Source organism: Rissa tridactyla, chromosome 2 (assembly GCF_028500815.1).
Source record: "Rissa tridactyla isolate bRisTri1 chromosome 2, bRisTri1.patW.cur.20221130, whole genome shotgun sequence".
In the NCBI taxonomy this organism is placed as follows: Eukaryota; Metazoa; Chordata; class Aves; order Charadriiformes; family Laridae; genus Rissa; species Rissa tridactyla.
Genome location: NC_071467.1, coordinates 156,508,074 through 156,528,512, shown reverse-complemented (window position 1 = coordinate 156,528,512; position 20,439 = coordinate 156,508,074). Strand labels below are relative to the sequence as shown.

Sequence of the window (20,439 nt, the reverse complement as noted above, 5' to 3'; positions counted from 1 at the left end):
TTCTAACTCACTGGTGATCACTTTAAGTAAAATAAAATATTGCCCTTTATGCTCTCACCAGTTGAGGGGAAGATAAATTGGCCAGCATATATAACTTATGAATACTTTCTAGCCCTCATGAATTAAAAAAAAACACCCCCAAAACCTAAAGACTAGGGACCCAGGAAGGCTGCACTTTCTCAAGAAATTACGGAGTCACACCCAGTGGATGCAACACAGCCGATGCGCTGAGCTGGGAATGGCCCCTCCTGCTGCTTCCAACCCACCAAACGCTTCAGGAAAAGCAAGGAAGTTGTTAGAACACCTCCAGAGAAAGAGGCCCGTAATGGTTTTCTTCTCCAAGTATCTTGTGGAGCTTTACCTCTTTATCATTATGCAGAGCGAGAAAACCACTTCTTAGCAAATTCCAGGAAGCTACATTCTGTTCCTCTTTCAAGGGTTTGAAGTTTAAATGAGTCAACAATGTGCTTTAATTAAAATACATACACGTACATTATTTCTCAGCATATTTTTCAGTATTAAAAACACTTTCAAAAATGCCTGCTGTAGTTATACATCACAATAAAAACAGACTGCGCCACTCCTGTGTGTTACGTATTGAGACACAGGGGGTCCAGGGTCAGAGGTTGTTGATTTTGTGATAAAATTTATTAAGAGACAAGAATAATGTTAAATGACCTTTTAGATCTGATTCTCAATGACAGAAGTTGCAGGATCACACATTAGTCAACAAGTGACCACTTTCCTCAATCACGTTAAATGTTACAAAATGAGCGTGTGTTTCTTGGAAGCTGAGGCTATTTTTACAATCTACCGAGTGGACGTACCCAGCACCTTTCATTTGCCATAGGTATCGATGCAGTTAAATCCTTAATGGGTCATTGTCACTGACACAACAGTGGCCTCCAACAAGAATAGAGGCTCATGCCCCCATCCAAAGAAAGGCATATGCAAAGTATATCTAAAAGATTTAACTGGCCGTTATTTCGTCAAGGGGTGTTTCACACAAACAAGAGGAGGACCTCTAGGAGAAGCTGAAAGAGAAGTCAGCAAAGTCAAGGACAGTCAGGACTAGGACTATGAATGAAAACTCATGATGGTGGCTTGAGGGGACTTTTAGGCAGAGCTCTGGTTTAGGAAGAGGTTGGGAACTGTGAGCAAACCAGACGCTGTCATTCTGAACTACTGTGTGTCTGTTTTCTACAGGGACCGCATCAGAGAAACACCTAACTCAGCAGCAATTTCTCTTTGAGGAAAAAACAAACCTGAAGACTTTCAGTTTTGGCCCTTGGGCAAAGGGCAGTCATAGTACAGCGTTATTTTTCTGAAATCTCATTCATGTGCCTTGTACATTATCACCCAACTACCGGGAAGTGTTAAGGCACCAAGAATTATTTCATGTACTTCTACCTTCTTGCAGAAATTCAGTGGCCTTTTTCTTCGGTCCTCCCAGCATACCCCAACCCTTTTTTAGCTGCCACTATCCCACTCAGCATTCTCATGACAATGAAAATTCATGTGGTCTTGAAAAAAGGAACATAATTTAAGCATTTTTGGCCACTGAAACCCATGATGACCATTTCTGCAGTGTGATATGGCTACTTCATTCACTGCCCATGAGCTCACACTTTGAGGACATACAAATCTCTGACAAACAGGTACTGCTGAACACATCGATATATGAGTCTGTGGTCATCTTGTAATAGAGCTGTCCCTAAATAGGAGAACTTTCCATCCGCTGCCGATACTGATCTGACACATTTCAAGGAGAATTTCACAGCATCCTTAAAGTGTTCACACTGGTCTATATGAGGACACAGAATCCTCCACCCTGTGTAATGGCCAGCTGGCACAAGCCCACACCAGTTATGATGATGCTCTAGGGAGGAGCCAATAAGGCAAAACCTCAGTTACAAGTCAGCCAAGCAATTAACTGCCTTAATTTTAACAGATACTTAAGAAAAAAGTAAGGTGGTTTGACTAAAGGAACCAGTCCGGTGGCTGTGCTTCATTATTAAGTTTACTGCTCCAGGACACACCTCTGTGGCCAGGATTGAAAAGAAAAATGGAGAGTCACGTCTTATACTCGCTAAATTGCTCTGGCTGTTGCGACAAGTTCGTTTCGGTTCAAAGGAGAAGAGCTGAGCTGAGGTTATATCAAAACAAAACAACTACCTGCCTCGAGTCTTCTGATGCAAGAATAATGAAAAGCAATTTGTTTTCATGTCGGCCTCGAGAAATTATTACCTGCTGTGTGCATTTGATGATGTGATATTGATTAAGACAACATCATTATTAACTCATTGATTTACTGCTTCAATTTCCATTGTGACCTTGATTTGATCACTGCTTGATTTATTAATAACCAATTCAAAAGTAAGTGTCTTCACTAATAAAGATTATTAGTGTGTTCATTTATTTGAAATGTTTGCTTGCTTACTCCTTCTAAGAACAGCACTCCGAAAGCTTGAACTCATACCAGTTTGCTCTTCCTGGTTAGAATATACATCTCAAAACTCCAAGAAACAACTACTGACTTGCCTGAGAGCTGCTTGGCTCTCTCAAATTAAAAGTTTAATCCTCATTTGTACATAAAACCACACAAAAAAAGAAACATATTGAATGATCTTAGCAGAAAACTGTCCTTCCTGATTAAATCCGTTTGTGAAAAGTTGCATCCTACAGACTTATTTTACAGCTGGGTTATAAATCCTGTGACCATCCCGACAGGCCATTTCCTGGATCAATTGCAACATCCAAGAAAAAGCCCCAGACATTATAGATATTTCAGCTTTACATAAGTGCCCTGGTGTTACACAATCCTTACCATTCTGTGATGCTCTTGTGTGCTCTAATTACAGAGGTTTCAATATCGATCGGATGGTATCTCATCCCTCGTAACTCCATGGCTTCATCTAATGCACCCACAACATAAAGTGCATCATGGCGTTCTGGTTGTAACGAAAAAAATATTAATGATTCTATTCTCCAGCACATTAAATTAAAGAAAATGTTCACATTAATAAATAAGTAAAACAAGTATAACATTTGTTAAGTTATCCCTGAATTTCTGAAACCCCAAGGTGATTTCCGAACTAATGAGAATTTTCCATTACTGAAGTGCAACGCAGAGCAGAAAGCAGAAGAAAGGAAGGCAGAAACACTATTCCCATTTGAAGAAGAGAAAGGTGGAAGCCTTTATCCAAAGACACTGAGACAAATTCCTGTTTTTCTTCCAGGTGGATGCAGAACAGACTCATTCTTTTTTAAGACAATAGGCTCCTTGTTTCTCTCTCTTTCTTTTGAAATAGAAAAGATGGATTTGACCCTAACGCAATGGATGATGTTCTGCCAGTGGCTTTGAGACGTTCATTACTGATGCTTAAGGTGTATTACAAAGGTGTTTATCAATAAACTAGAAATATGTGCTGTATGCCAGATAGCAAACTGCTCATTCAGACAAATGGCAAGCTCTGGAGCGTAATGCTCTTATAGTACAAATTTTTCCCAACTACAGAAATAAATGAGGCTGAAATGACACTTTTTAAAAGATATTAGGCTGATAATAAATGACTGCATGTTATTGATAAAGAAATAACATTTGCTAATAGACTTATAAGCAGATAACTGGCTCTTTTTACATTAATTTACATAGTTGCATGGTGGTAATGTAATAGCAATATAACCTCTACCAGTAATAAAGGGCAGAGAACTTTCTGCACTGGGAGCTAAATGGGGGAGGAGAACTGAGACGTAGCAACTCTTTGCCAGGAGAAGATTTAAGCCATTTGGACGCTTAGGTTGCAATATTCTCAGAGAATCCTGAATTTTCTCAAGGCTGGGCTATCGTTACGAAATGAAAAAAGCCTGTGCAACAGAAAGTAAATCTCTTCAGGAGGATGCTAACATAAGGAGATGGGCAGCAGTCGTAATCCACAGTGATTACTAAAATGCTTTCAGATTTGATGAATTCACTCTTTGGCTCAATAGCGGCTCTTGTAATTGCACTGACACGGGGGGCCCTGGGATGGCTCCTGGGGGTGCTCGTGGCACTGCTAGAATCCATACTTTGCCAACAGCCTCGACGGCCACCTCAGGCAGCCGCCACTCGTGGCACTGTGCTCTGCAGAAATCACAGGGAAGCAACGTTTTCCCACGCAGAGACTTGGTGCACCCGGCAGTGTTGTTTGCTCACGTGTGGACATGAAATAAGAAACGTCATAAAAACAAGTAACAAAATCCTGCACCTTCCCGACAGAAACCCAAACACCCCGTAGCTTCTCCAGCAGGCTACTGCTTGTCTTACATTTCAGTAACCATCCCCGCAGCCTTAACGATGGGGAGATTTGAGAAATGGACAGCTTCTGTAAATAAGTTTATAACAGAAGAATTATCAAAGATGGTTGTCACAGGAGGGACAGGGCTCAGACTCACAACTGGGCTTTTTCTATCTGCATGAATGCATTCCTGCGGATACGAGTGCCAGAGCAAATGATGGCATTTTAACCTGTATTTCTTATTTTTCAAGCAAAAGCACTTGGCACATTAACAGTGCCAAAAAGTCACCAGTGGAGGGGATTTATAGCATCTGAGGCACAGCAAAGGAACAGGGAAATCTTGCCCTTTGTTTTATTTCCTGATTATTTTAACTGAGGCTTTTTTGGAGTTCTACAGGTTTCACAGACTGAACACATCAGGTACTGCAGGCCAAGAGACACCGTTTCAGCCTCCAAATAATGCAAATTCTGTGCATAGACCTATATGATGAGAAACCTCTTACCTCCATTTGCATCTGTGAGTTCTGTTCTTCTCAGGAACCCCAGATAGCCAGTTCGAGCCCAAATAGTCTGTGTGTCTCCAAAGCTGAGTCTTGAATTAAAATGATCCGATTGCAAAGATTCGTCTCCATAGATGGTAAAATACCCACTGGCGTTGTGAGTGCTGTGAACCCATATCTAAGTTAAAAGCAATTATACTGGTATTAATTAAAGTAGTTTTCCAGAATGAAGCGTTATTGAAAATTCTTCATGCAAATATTTTTAGTCATAGCTCGATAATACTATAATGCCTTTCAACACTGTTTCTGAACCCTCAACTGACCCAGTTTTAGGCACAGAGACCCCAGTCTAACCTCGCTGCAGCTGGAGTGCGGATCTGAGCCGTGCCTTGGGGACCGGGATGCTGGACTGACGTCCGCGGGGACATGCATCCTGCAGCCCTCCGGCCCCAGGTTAGCCAAAGACCTGCACAGCCTCCTGGAACGGCTCAGCTCGCTCGGAGGTTTGCTTGGCTATGGCAATTTTCAGAAGAGCCTATAGACCACAGTGCTCTTTCTATAGTCCTCCCCTCCCGGTTCAGTGTTTTTACTCCAGCAGGGCATCCTCCATGACCACCAGAATGATTATTTTAAAGGGTGAAGCCAGGGACCTTCACCTATGGGGAAGGACTTCATGGCAATGAAATCTTACAGATGAATCTCACAAATCAGATTGTAGTTTTAATTATGCCTAAACAAACTCTTCATTTTGTTAATTAGAACTTTAATTGCTCCTTGAAAATAACATTTGTTTTTCTCTCTAGAAACATAAAATAAATTAGAAAAACATATAGCCTTGCTCAACTTAGCTAATGAGAGTACTTCAGTGCGTTGGAGCACAATGATTATAAAAAGAATAGCACTAGAAAAACCATCTAGCTGAAATTAGTCTAATCAATAAACTTGTTTTTTCATGTATTTTTCCATCAGAAATAGCGAAGCACAAAGTAGAAAATACAATTAGAAAAAGTAGATTTTTTTTCAGTTTTTTGACAAAGGAGCTATTATTAGTATTTATCAAGTATGTTCCTAACAATTTTAATAATGATACAAATACCATGCTACACACTGTATACTATAAAGCTCTGTAGAATTCACAATGTTCTTAACTGGACACTTGATAAGACATATTATAGGAAACCATTGGCACACACGATGACAGCTTTATCTCTGCACCTTAGTTCAGAGCATACAAAGGTTAAGTTTTCATGACTCACCTCACCAAGGTGAGAATCTCCTAAGGGCCCCTTTGTTTCTGGATTAGCAATAATGATACGTACTCCTGGGAGGATCTATTGAAAGAAAACATGAGGCAGTAAGAAAGCAGATACCAGCTTACGCAATCATATGCTGACTCTTCATCCCAAAAAACCTTCATTAGAAACTAGAAGAAACCCTTAAAAAGTTAAAATAGACTTGTAACATAAAAAAAATCAAATAGTCCATAGATGTAATAAATTCTGAGATATCTGGGAAATGCTACAAAGCCTCTTCGCTTTGTGAAAGCTGTTCCATCATTAAAAACTCCTCAGAAATCAAATGTTCAGCTACAATACAAAAATCCTGCCAAATGGCCCAGAGTACATATTAGAATAGAAAAAATAACCAAGACAAAATGCTAGCCACATGAAACTCTGGTGTGAAACAAAAAGAAAGCCAGAGGCATGACGCGTTCTCCCCAGAATGAGGGCCTGCCAATGACTTCATGTAACGGACATTCAACGACTACAGAAGTGGGCAGATGTTACACCCTCAAACAGAAAAGGGAGCATCCTCTGACCATGAGTGTTTGCAGAGGTATGGTTAGAAAGCTTCAGAGGAGCATCTGCAGTGTGAAGGGCGGTCAGTGAGCAGGGAGAGTCTTGGTGGCTCAGTGCACCAGTGACGGCACCTCTCCTTTCTCCCAGAGGCAGACCACACTTAGCAGTACATCTCAGTCACCGGGGCACGGCCAGACACCGCAGTCAGGGACAGAGCTGAGGCAGCACCCCTGTCGCTGTGTGCTGGTCCTGTGTCCTCATCCTGTCCCCACAGCGGTGCCACCCACCAGGCACCGTCCCTCTGCAGGTGATCAGTAGCCCATGAGTACAGCATTGGTAACCTCAGGCCAGTTCTCAGTGGAGGTGGGTCTACATTGATAAAACTGTAGATAAAACATTCTAGCGGCACATTTGTTGGCTGTTTCAAGAGTGAGACGCAGAGGACAAAATACCTTCCTTTTGCATAAAAGAAGGAAATGCTTTTTGCATAGAAGAGGGAGGCGCAGCTTCTGAGAGAGCAGTAATGCATCAGTTACCGCCATCGTGCTGTAACCTCAACCGTAAAGAAACGTCTTCAGTCTGCACATCTGATAAAACCTTCCTCAACACTATATTAATGTAAAAATGAACAGAAATGGAAATTTACTGAAAATATTTACCATAAAAAGTATGTTTAAATCTTCTTTCAGTACTTACTTTTCCTGACTCCATGAGTGGCAAACTATGTGGAGATCCTCTTTCAACTAAACGAACTCTGTAAAATACATATAAAAATAATACGCACAATACATGGTTGAGTTTATTTGCGTTTCATTAACATTTATTTCTAAAAGGAATTGCTAATGGTCACAGAGATTAATGTTATTTTTGGAACAGATGAAGTTTATATCCTGTAGAAGATAATCAGGCCCAATATTTAATCTTAGTCAAGACTTATGGCTGGGAAAATAATGAAAAAAAGATGTGCGTGAATGTTTTCTTAAATATTAAATTCTTCAGATGTAGATGGTGCCTTTTATTTGTTTTTGATAGACTTTCGTAAATGGAATTCCATGCACAAATTTATTCACAACAAGAGGGATCTAAAATATTGATTTCCCACAAGAACATCATAAATGTCAGGGCACAGACACAAAAGCACGTGAGCTGAGTGAGCAACCACATTCCACGAGTAGCTAACAGTTAAAATCAAAGTCATATCGAAATAGCTCATAACCCGGACACAGCTTGAAATTTGCATTTGCAATCTTTTAATTATTTTCAATGGACAGTGGTTGATAAACATTTTAATAACAACAAAAGAAATCATTTAATGAAAAATGTTATTACTGCTGAGGTCAGACCCTTTCTCTGAGTGTGGCTTTCTGGTCCTCTCTCTTCCTTTCTTAGATAACTTATTTTCCCACTATAGGAACAGAAATGGCAGCTCATCTTCAGTGGTATGATGGTCTGGAAGGAAATTCCTCATTTAACCTTAGAAAAGTACTCAGCAGGTTAGAATGAAAGAGACTTTAAAGTCCTAAAATAGCTGATGATCTCAGCCAGTAGATGGTGAAGAAAACTGTTAACATCTAGGCATTCTTGTATCCTAAGTGAGATAACTTAAAAGCTCTAACAACCCATGAAAACCTTAAACTTCCCACTCCTGAACATTTTCCATAATCCACTGAATCAATCTAAATCTGGACTTCTGCCAAAAGAGCTGTTCTTACCCCTTTCCTCCCCTCAGATCTGTGATTGAAAAAGAAAAAAACACACAACACAAGATGCCCAAAACCCAACCCTGTAAAAAGTAAAGATGTAACATCGGAAGAGAAGACGTAGCTAGGAGTAGATGGGTGGAGAACTGGATCTGGTTAAACTGATCATAAAACTGCAGTCTGTTATGAGCACTCACGATAGATCTTTTTCGGCCTGTTTTGAGGTCTTTTTATAGACAGAGTACTGCAGTGCTCAGTTTGGGAAAGGAGGGATGAGGCACAGAGAGACCTCAGCTAGAGGTCCCTCTGGAAAAGAACAAAGCTTTGCAAGTTCAGCCCCTAAACGTAAAGGAGATGGAAAAAGATCGTCCTTTTTTTTTTTTTTCTTACTATTTCTTTGCTCCAAACGTCTTCTATAAAAGCTGGGACTGTCGAGGTCAAGGCAGGAATAGTGATTAGGGTTTTATCTGCAGTTCTGGGAAGCCTCTCAACCTTGATGGACAGGGCAGGGCTAAGCCCTGAGGCACTGCACATCAGTGCGAACAGTTCCTTGCACTAACAGCAAGAGACACAACCCAAACACCCAGCAATTTCAGACTGATTTTCCAAGTCATTTTGAGAGGAAAAGGATGTAAAGCGCCCGACAAAGGGCATTGCCTGGAGCAGGCACAGCTGGGAAGCTGCAGCCTGACCTGCTCTCCTGCAAGGTGTGTAACAGGAACCGCCTTCCAAAGTTTGCCTGACTGCCACGAAACTCCCAGACAGAGCCTGTTGCTCTAGTTACCACTCCTGTGTGTTACCTTTAATATTGTATTGTCCTTGTTTTACACCGCATTGCTCTCTTAAACCTCTGTGGTGTTACAGGCGTATACACATTTACTACATAATTTTCTGTTGAGCTTCCCACCACCTGAAGAGCAGTGGGGCCACCACTGTCTCACAGCAAAGGCAGTGAAGCTACAACATCCATCTGTTCAACCCGGGACACAGATACAGGGCAGCAGAAACCCAGGCCACAGGAGCTTCACTGCAAGGTGTACATGCAAGGCTAAATTAACACTGCTCTATGAAGGGTATGTCTACATAAGCCACAGTCATGTTGCTGTTCAAATGGCAAGCTAAATCATAGGCATTTAGGACTATGTAGCAAAGGCTTTAAAAATAACTCCATGCATATTGAAAAAAATCAAATAACACAAAAACCACTTGTTAACAATGCCTCTATTTCTGCCTTTTTATCTATATCTTTGCTCTGTAAAATCTGTATCAGTGCAGAAACAGAAAATGTCTTTAAATGAGTTTTTCTACACAAATGATGATCTCTAACCTTTAGATAGGCATTTGCAGACAAGCAGCTGTTCTTAGAAGAACTAGCCATCGTCTCAACCACCTGGTATCTCATTTAACAGAGTCAGCTAATTTATTATTTACCAACATTTGTCAAATAGGTTTAGCCTCAAAAAAAAGACAATTGAAAAGACCTCAGCCATATGCAGTGCTAAGAAAGATGGTGTAACAAAGGTCAGGAAATACTTTATTTGAATTTCAGATTGGTTTAAAAAGAATCTGATTTGGATAACAGTAGCAATAAACCTCTGGGGCAGGAAAAGAGTATGTCAGATCTGTCCGGCTGCCCAGAGATTCTGTTGGCCTTTGCTCCTTTCCCACTATTAAGACATGCCTCAATGAAGTGTTGCTGAACTCCAGGCCTAGCAGAAATCACATATAATAAAGCATTCAATAGTCAATGAAGTGACTACTGGAAATGAATCAACATTCATAAATCTGACCATCTTTTTCCTCCTTGCTTTCAGCATCTGTGCTTCCCACCTTGTTCTTATTATCACTAGCCGATTCTTCCAGTTCCCCTCTCCACCTATTTCCTTTAACCTCGCCTCATTTTTTAGCACATGACAATCCAGAAGGCGTAATTTCTCAGTTTCCAATTCTGTTAAACCTCTCCTACTCCGTGCTTTCCGCCTCGCTTCCCTACAGAGTTATCATGGCAGCGCACTAAACATAGAAACGGCATTTCCTGGAGGCTTTCTGCAAGGGCCTTGTTAATGCTCAAAAACTTGGACTCCCTTTTAAAAAGTTTATGCTAAGCCCACAATCCATTTGGGAACATGCTGTTAAACCTCTAACAACTCTGAAATAATAAAAGATATTTTGCCACAAAGAGATTTTAAAAAAAATAGAAGTAAAACATTAGATTCTGACGTTACCGACTCCTATGTGCACACTTAAAATTAAGTGCGTAATAGTCTTATTAACTCTACTGGGACTAGTGCTGTGAATAAATTATGGACATTAGGCAATAATTTTTAAAATGAGTTTTACTGTGCCTCAGCATAAAATAATTCAATTGTTCCCACTCTTCCCCAAGAGATTTCCCTTTTTCCACTGACAAACACAGACAGCAGACGTGACTGAAAACTTCTTGCTTTCCCTCTCGAGTGAGCAGCATCACTGTGAAGGCTGGTCTGTCAGGCAAGGCGAAAAGGCAGAGCACAGGGCCCCTCAGACCCTTGAAAAACAACGCCTCGGAATTACCCAGGTGATGCTGGCAAAGAAACCCACAGCTCCTTACAGCCTTCTTAGGACAATGTTGGTAAACCTTCTCCAAATTTACAATAATCGTAAGGTTCTCCCAGACGGCAGTGGTCTAGAAAGGGCAAGTCCTGTTTCTCTGCGGTGCTCCTGCCATTCTTTGCTGGGAGTGAAAACGATCTCGTACAAAGCGAGCACAGAGTCTTCCCGCTGCTTTCTGCTGCCTGCGAGCCGTGCGGGAAGGGCAGAGGAGAACATGGCAATAAAGCCAGCCTGGGCAAAGAGCCTGCAAATCAAGTGGATGGGAGAAAAATGCTGCCCTTGGGCGTGAAAGCTCTTTTTGCACCTTCTGGTGGTTTGCAGCCAAAGCTGAGAGGGAAAACATAAAGGAGTGACCCAATGTAGGGCAGACTCAGAGCTTCTCTCCCACCAAAATGTCTCACTGGAGGGGAGAGGCAGAAGATGTTTAAGAATCATTGCACCGTTACAAAGCTATAAACAATGTTGATATGCAACGAATCTGTAGTATTTACATAGTACAGTATAAGACAGTATAATTTTTAGCATTTTCTTCACTCATTCCTAAGAATTAGTCTTTTTTCTTAAAAAAATCTCTAATTAGAGCTGCAGAGTTGAGAAAGCTGCCTACGTTTCAAAGTTTGGCTACTGGGATTTAATAGGGAATGCAGCTACAACACCAGTATGTGCTAAACTTCTTTTCCTTGTTACAATTTAATACATTGGACAGATTTCACCTCCTTTAAATCAAACACTTACTACAGAAAAGTAGGAGTGAAATCTGACTTCAGAATGAAGGCTGGCAAGCTATGACTAACTGGCACTGTAATCACTGTGCAGCAACGGGGATATTGAAATACAGCGACAATGCCTTTCTGCCCAACTATCTTACATGAAACTGCAAATTTTATTTATGGTCCTTTTTAGATCTGGTCCATTTGGTGATGAAAACTCTCCAAAATACATTCCACAGCTTGCTAGTATTTCGCACTAATCAGAGAGTTTGTCAGCAGAGCTATTAACTATTGCTTTGGGAATCCGCGGGGGCTGGAGCGTGTAGAGTGGTACTAACCAACGGTACGATGCCAAAACTGGGCAAACCTTCAAAGCCGGCTGTGCTGCTGCTCTGAGAAAGGCTTTGGATTCCGTGATTCTAATAGAGATGGAAAGAAGCTATTAGGTCATCCAAGTCTCGCTCCCTGCCAAAAAAAGCCTGTTCCCTGCAGTGCACTTTCGAGTGCTTTGTCTACTCCTGTTATAGTATTTCAAATGACAGGGCTTCTTCTACTTCCCTTCAGAGTTTATTTCTCAGCTGAATGTACTTCATAGTCAGGAACCTTTTTACTGCGATGCTTGGCAAGAACTGTTCTTAGCTTCCTCTTGTTATTTCTAACTAGCTCTCCACCTCCAATTTGAAAGATTTTCCCACTGTCCCTTCTCTTTTTAAATGTAACTCAGCTAAAGAGCTTGCCTTTTACCCTAACACTTGGCCAAAACCCACATCTTGAACTTTTTTCTTCCCTTTATAGCCATTCCCACAAGCTGAACCATGGTAACTGCTCTCCTCCTCCTCCTCCTCCTCGCCAGCGCGCCAGCATCTGCTGCTGTGTGCCAGGCTGGGGCACTGAAGCACTGCGGCTTCCATCATCTCAAGCTCTTATTTCCCTGTTTACCCTACCCACCCTTAATTATTATTCTTCCTCCTATCTTGAGCGGTCTGTTCTCACACCATGCCATTTTGCAGTCATGCCAGCTTGGAAGTCCCGCTTTTTGGTTTCTCAAATATTTTCAGTGTGCTATTTTGCACACTAATTTATTTCAGTAGCTGTTTAGGATGCTGCCATTCCCGAGAACGTTCAGCAAAAAAACATAAAGGAAACTAGATAAGATGTGACGCAAGCATAAGCTAACATGTATTGAAAATACACTATATGTATAGAAAATACCAATGTATGCCTCCATAGCCTTTCTGTGGCATAAAGAAACAGCTGATGGTCTCTTTCATTTCATTCCAGCCCTATTTCTTAAGATTTCCTGTTGATTGTCATCTTACATTAGAAGTTGAACTTGTGGGACAGAAGTGGGTTTTTTCCTATCCTGCAAGAAATTGATGTTTTGAAAATTTTTGTGTATTAAATTGGAACAAAAAAGTGAAGTATGGAAGGAAGCTGTAAACAGAATATGAAAAAAACCCAACTGTTGCGGGTCAGAAAAAGAGGTTATTTATGTTTAGTGTTTCAGTTTTTTTGCTTTGTTTTGAAATGCAGGTTAATTGCCTCTCCAGACTGAAAATGCTTTAACCACTATCATGAGCAAAAATTCAGAAGTTAAAGTAGGGTGTTTTGACCACTTTGAGAATTCTGAGAATTCTATCTTCTTCCTTAAGCTGAAAAATACCTGTAAAACCTGTCGCTTCTGATATCAACACAATGGTCTTTTCTGCTGAAAAAAGACAACCACCTTGTTCATTAGAAATTTTAACCAAAGTCTAACTGTAAAGCCAGAGAGCACATACGCTTTCGTGTAGCTATATCCACAGCACAGTGGTTTCCCAGTTCTGACTCAAATGGCCAGGAATTATTGCCGTGAACTACTGCCATCATCAACACCTTTCAGATCGCTATCGCTGCCTGACGTTGAGATGGTGCCTGGGTAAGACTGACGGTGGGAAAGGGCTGACGCAGCCCCCGGTCTCATTTCCTATAGTTAGAGGGAAGATGGGCACTGTAGGTAACAGGGGGATCCTGAACTGGGGTCAGGGCTCTTTCACGCTCAAGACTTTCAGTGCATCTTCTCTTTACTCATTTATTCAACTATTTCTACATAAACTATTCCGGAATTTACAAGTCAATGAGCTCATTCTACCAAAAATGGAAATAACGGATCAAAGCACAGAAGCTCAGCCTTCCAAAATGACATACCCAGTTCAAATAGTCAGATCAGAAAATTAGGAAAATAGCATAGCTGAACACTTAGGCTGAAGGGAAAATCTAGATAATGAAGAAGAGTTTCCCTGCATCATCCTGGTTTCCTCAGAGCAGTTTTCCTCCCATCACATGACAAATTCAGATAATGGATAAATACGACTGAGACTGAAAAAGGAAGTTTTGGATTGAGGCAAACTTTAGCCAAGAAAATTAACAACCATTAAATCTTCTATATGTCTAGGACATATTTTAATCCTGTTAATTCCATAAATAACAAGTTCAGTTTAAGAATTAGCACTAAATCCCTTCCTTTAATGTAAAGACTTTTCTTCACCATAAATTACACTTCATGTCCCAGATTCCCGGAGGTCAAAAGCAAACAGCTTCCAATCCTTCAGATGGCTGAACAAAGAAGCAGAAAAGGTTACACAAGGATTTAAGAAAGTTCAGAAAGCTGCTAAGAGATCGAAATGAGGCAGGAACTCCAGTTCAGGAAGGGAATATTCACAGCTTCAGAGATTAAAAAAAGTAATGGCAATTTTATCATATAAGACCATAGGAGTATGTAAGAAAACTAAGCCATGGTTATGTCTGTTTTCAACCTTGGAGTACTTTGAAATGTTCAGCTTTCATTATACGTGAACTCCATCATATTTGTTTAAATTAACTTTGCACATTGTGTAAAGCACGATGCACAGCTATTTGAAGTGCATGCAGTGGACCGGGACTCTGGAGAATCTGGTCTCCCTCCTGGCCCTGCCTCACAGCTCCTGCGCCCCATCAGGCACAGCATCACCCTTCCCTGTGCTTCAGGTTCGTATTTGCAGCAACAGGCACAATGCTGCTCTCAGCTGCTATCTTTTTATTTAGGTTACAAACCTCCCAGGACACGGTGTTTATCACTAATTGTTTGTAACAGCACTCTTCATAATCACAATTGTGATAGGATGATTCTGTTTAATGTAAGATGCTTTTTCTATTTCGTAACGCTTTTGTAACCAGTTACAACTGCGAAAAGAGACTCCACACATATGGAAAACTTTTATCCTCATCTAATTGAATTAGCTTATTTGTTGTTAACAAATGATGGGAATAATTTTAGCTTCCCCAATGTAATATTCATATTCTACATTTACACAATAATAAATAAATACACAGTAATAAAAAGAGGAATTTCTGAAATCAAGTTATTCTCTTTCCCCTGCCCCCTTATCTTGCTACAACCTTCAAAATTCACACACCAGCTGACTCACCCTGCGTTTTTAGGGAAAAAGTTGCAGAAAGTTCCCTCTCCTTAACAACCACCAGGGACATTGCCTGTGCATGGAAAACTTCAACACGCAGAGCTATTTTTGCAGTTGAATTAAAACTGCAGATTAATACTCAGAAGAAAAGGTCAGTGGTGCCACGAGCAGCAGTGCCTTGTACACCTGAAGGCACTGAAAAGGGACTGTCCTTTTCATGGGAGACTTACTGGGAACCCTGGCTGAGCTCCACAAGACTTTTCACATAGGTAGGCTCATCTTCTGCAAACAGACACTTCTGATATATGCAATATTAAGAAGGATATGTGAAGCCTGAAGGAACATATTAAGAGCTATTGAAGAGAGCCGTTTAATGGGATATTACATCTCTAACCAAGCTAGTGATGGATCCTTATATAAATATAGGGTGCTTTTACTGTTTTTCAGAGCTCTCCTTCCCAATCTTAGCCATTCAGTATTCCTACAGCCAGACTCCACTGACAACGAGAGCCAAACGAGTGCCTGAGGCCAGCAAAGCTGGGGTGGGTCCCAAAGGTAACAGAGCCCATTTCCCACGGGTATCCGCCAGCACAGCACCCTCCGCTAAATTATTTGTTGCAAAAAAGCGTCAGCGTGTGGAACAGAAAAGACCCTGTCTTCCTACAAAGGCTGGCAAGAGAAGAGGGGAAAAGAGGGATGGAAAGCACTTAGGAAACTCCATCTCTTACAGCACCCCACAGTCCCTGGGTAGGTCTGCAGAAGCTACAAAGGCTTGCTCCAAATTTTGTATGTATTCATTATGTATTTTTCCTTCTAAACCAGATATGTCTATCGTGAAATGTACTCTAAGGTAGCGGTATGGGAAACGGCACTTTTTCCTCCACTACTGAAACAGCAAATGTGCTCTATGTTGATCACTCTTGGCATTTTAAAGAATCAGTTTAGTGCTCCATTAGTAGTATATACCAAAATGAGGGAAACAAAGTAAATTATGGTTCAGAACACACTATAAGTAAAAATCAAATACGCAATACATTTTATCCGTACAGAAAATGGAAGATTGAAAATTCTTGGTTTTAGGACATTCCTGTAACTGTATGGTTAGACTCATGGCAAGCTCTGGGAGAGAGAAGGGAAGAAGTATGGCTTGTAGGCAAATAAAGGAAGAATTTGAATAAATCTTCCTCAGAAAAGTGAGCGGCCAGCTTGCTTTATCAATTCCCAGCGCCTGTAATGAGCATGATTGAAAGAGAAGGACCTGCAACACCAAAGAAACTCAATATACTTTGAAACGGGACATACCGCTTTTTTTAACAGCATCAGACATTCTTCGGGAATAAAAATGTTGGTGTATTTTAACTAGCTTTAATAATTTCCCAATTTTAATACTATTGGGAAATTCAAAACTGGTTTGTAAAAACAAACAAAAATGGAACCACTTTCCATCTAGTGCTTTTACTCATGTTTGAAGAATCACATGCAAATGGCACTTGCAAACAATTACACAAACATACAACTGCAGTACACCTACTTTCCTGGAAAGCTACGGCTTTTTGTTTTCCCTTTGTCTTCCTCTTACTTGGTACACATGACAGTCTTCTCTTTCCCCTAAGCACTCCAGGGAAGCGTAACTGAAACTTCTTGATTTGTAGTTAAAGTATACTAAACCACAACCTCTTTCAAAGACCACATTTAGAGCCAACTCTTATTCTCCCGTTCCAGTAAAATCATAATATTCTGATCCCTCGAAGATGACTTTATCAAGGAAGAAATAGACTTGTTTCAAGGGAGGACATACTTCAAGAGCTAGTAGTCTTGCCCTAGAAAGCACAGAAATTGCCTTGTAGGGCTCCCATCCCCCTAGTTTAGTCTCACAGCTCAGAGTGATTGGGACTTCTCATCTGGAAGTTATTGGATGTTTGTCCCTTTCTTCTGCCCTGCAACTGAAGTTGCTTTATTCCTGGAGACATGAAGCATCTTTCAAAGCTCTTAAAATAGGTACATTTACAAATTTTGCTGTAACTCTGGATCCTCATAAGTAAACAGTGCAATCCTTTAGATGATATTTGCTCCTCTTCAGTTTCCTAGGTCGTCAGCTTTATTCCTAATCACTGACTATCCAGCACACAGAGGTTGAGCAAGTCTCGTGGTTCATGCCCTGACGCCGGCAGGAAGAGCAAGAGAGAACCTTGCCTCCACCCTAGACAGATCGGGACTTCTCTAAGTCAGAACCAGAAGTGTTGATATGATGCTTATCAGCCCAAATTAACTTTTCTTTCTAGGAGATTTGTTTCCCATAGATCAGAAACAGTGCCAAGGGGATTTCTGAGACCGCAGTGTTTGCATGGCAGAAACAAAACGCAATGCCGCTAAAAGGCCATTCTGAGTATCTTCTCCTGGCAAAAACATGAAGAATGAGGGTTTGCCCAGTACCACGACAGACAGCTTAAACTCACTAATGAGCTTCTGCAAGTTAATAGACAAAATGCCTAAAAGCCAGACGTTTCTACAAAGACTCCTCAAAATCAAACTACATCATTACTTATCATACTTAAAGCTTTGAGGGACTTAGGTTTTATTTCAAAGACCTCACCCCCTCCTCCTCCTGAGTTACCTCTTCTACTGAATTCAGAGAGGTGAAATCTTTTCATTTTTCCATGAAAAAACTGTTTTTGTGATAACAGAAAAAAACCAAAACAGCCAAAGCAACAGATAATCTAAATAAAAAAAGCATGGGTGATGTGTGAAACTTGGAATTGGAGCCACCCATCCGAGAAGAGCCTCAAAGCTCAGGATCACCAGAGTGGTGCTGCTAGAGGTAGTACTTGACAATTCAATTCATAAATAAGCTTATTGCGTATAAAGCACTGGTGGCTTTCTGAGGCCAATGGCTTGTGAGGTCTGTGTTTTGAACAGTTCACCAGGTATACAGCACTTCAAACCTCAAAATACGCTACACACTTTACCTCCTGAATCTCACTGCAAGGGAAAAGGTGGCTGAGCATCCAAGGGGGCAATAATAGATTTTAACTACCCCTTTGGACCCCATCTGAAGTGAATAATTGAGGACTGGGATTTTCTGTAACCTGCATCTGGGCTCTGTACGCTGGTACCCATTACAAGAGCTGAAAAAAGCACTCACTGCTCCCCCGCGCATCAGGGAGCGCTCTTCAAAATTTCTCTTTTGCTACCATTGGCAAATGGCTTTCAACTATGATTAAACAATTAAGAGTTTCACAAAAGGTAACTATTTTACTGTCACTTCCCATTAGCATGTCTCCTTCTGACGTATCTCCCCCCCAGTCTCCTTTCCCTACTGCGTGACTATAAAACGGTTATTCTCCATGCCGTAACTGCGCTACAGAGCACTGCTGTGGCTATAGCTTAGATAATAATTTAGCTAAGTAGTTCTTTTGTCTGGTAACCCAATAATAAGAGTATTTTGCAAAGTAGATGGAGTAGAAGTGTTTCAGAATTAGAAAAAAGCTCCCGTGGCTTTGTTGCTTGGTATTACCCAAAACAATGTATACACAACATGGAAGTTTCAGTAAAATATGGAGGAGAAGGATAAACAATTGACAGCCAAAATAAAAGGCTATTTTTGTTTTCCTGCATGAAGTCTGAAATGCTGGAATACATTAAAATAAAGCCAAAGCCTTAACTGATTCCTTTTGACAGAGCCTGCATATAAGACTGGGCTCAGCATATAAGCAATCTATAAAAATAAATCCTTAGTAACTGTTTTCACTTATTTTTGAAACGCTACAAGTGTTTCCTTCTCTTCTTGGGGAATGAGATTCAGAATTTCCATCCTCTGAAATCACCTTTGTCAAGGAGACAATGTCTGAGCAAGTCTGACGGAAGTTCAGAGCTCTCTGAATACTCCCAAAATCCAAAACGAAAAATAAAGACTTAGCACAACATACAAATGACTTCCTAAGAAATCACGTCTGCTAATGACATACGTATATACAAAGTCACTTCTTTTGAAGAGAGACACTAATTTGCATCACTCCAAGAAGATGTCAGTGACCACATAAGAAGAGAAGACCCCGATTTGTAATCTCCACAAACTGCTTGTTTAATAAACACAGAGGGTAATCACATTAAAATAATTGTTCTAATGATGGAGTGTGAGTATTTCAGTGAGAGACTGTGGATACCATAAGCCACATATTGAATGACATCCAGACTAAAAAATTCACTTGAACCCAAATACATCTTGGTGCTTCTAGTTTATTTGGCAATATCCTACATCTGGATTTGGCTCCTGCTTTGGTGCCAGCTGCCTCACCATGTCTGCGGCCAAGAAACTACCCAAGTAGCTCACCATTCCATGTACCTCAAAAGGAAAGCCAGTAAACCACAACAGGGTTTAATAAGTTAAAGTCTCCATTTTTCTGACCCTACTGAAAAAAATACAGACTTAACTAGATGAAATTGAATAATTTAAATGATCATTTAATGCACCTATTATTTCACCAAAGGGAATACTGGAATTTAAAGGCAGGATGAGAAGGATATGAGGGGTAAGGATGCATGCATATATGAAACCAGAGATGGTATCAAGCAAAATTGAGAACAGTGTTTACTAACACTGGTTTAAAGTCTTAATTCTTGCCCAGTTTGGTACAAAATGTGGGTATAGTTCAATAATCGGCTTAAATACAATTTTTAGTCAAAATAAGGGGAAACAGTTTATTTCAAATGCATGCAATATGGCACCAAAATCTTCATCAATACACATGTGACTTGATTAGTGGCTCTCTCCCCCTAGAAGTCTAAGCCTCTACTCCATCAGAGCTCATAAGTTGTCACTACCTGCTGCTGAACAAGGAGACTGGTGACATTTTTACCTGCTTTTGGGGGTGGACACAGATTGCAATGAACTTGTTTCCTTTCAGTTTTTTGTCCTTTTAAAATAAACTCTGATATCAAAGTAGATCTTTCCTTGCCCCACTTAAGGCAGGGCAGTGATTTTCATAATCTTTTTTTCTTTATGGATAAGGTTTTGCTATAGAAGAGATTCTTAGGGTGCAAGGGGATGTTTATCTTCACAGGATTTGCAGGAAGTTTCAACTTTAGAAGATGATCAATGATCTTCCTCAGCCATCACCAGCTGGATCCTTAAGTTAATTATAATTTCTGATAGAGAAATGCAGAAAAAAAAATTCCTAAAAAAATTTGAGCAAAAAATTCAAAGCAGTCAAAATGTTTCAACATTTTTCATGATATTTTATTTCTTATTCATACCAGCTTAGTTTCAAACTTAAGTTTATTTCAAAATTTAAACTAGCAGGTTAAATCAGTAACATTTTGAAAACAGTTTTGAATGATTCTAAAAAAAATATGTTTTAGAATATCTGCAAATACGTTGAAACATTTGAAAATCCAGCCTGACCTCCTCAAGAACACTTAAAAAAT

The 20,439-nt window shown here is 40.4% G+C and overlaps 1 protein-coding gene across 4 annotated transcripts in view; it reads right to left on the bottom strand.

Moving 5' to 3' along the window:
• The window catches only part of DIP2C (disco interacting protein 2 homolog C), a 325,425-nt gene that overhangs the window by 5,413 nt on the left and 299,573 nt on the right, over positions 1-20,439 (bottom strand). For all 4 annotated transcript variants that reach the window (XM_054193647.1, XM_054193648.1, XM_054193649.1 and 1 more), the window contains 4 exons: positions 7,273-7,330; positions 6,034-6,108; positions 4,781-4,955; positions 2,828-2,951 (listed from right to left, as the gene is read on the bottom strand). In XM_054193647.1, the coding sequence (XP_054049622.1) occupies positions 2,828-2,951; positions 4,781-4,955; positions 6,034-6,108; positions 7,273-7,330 (432 nt within the window). The remainder of the gene's footprint in view (positions 1-2,827; positions 2,952-4,780; positions 4,956-6,033; positions 6,109-7,272; positions 7,331-20,439) is intronic.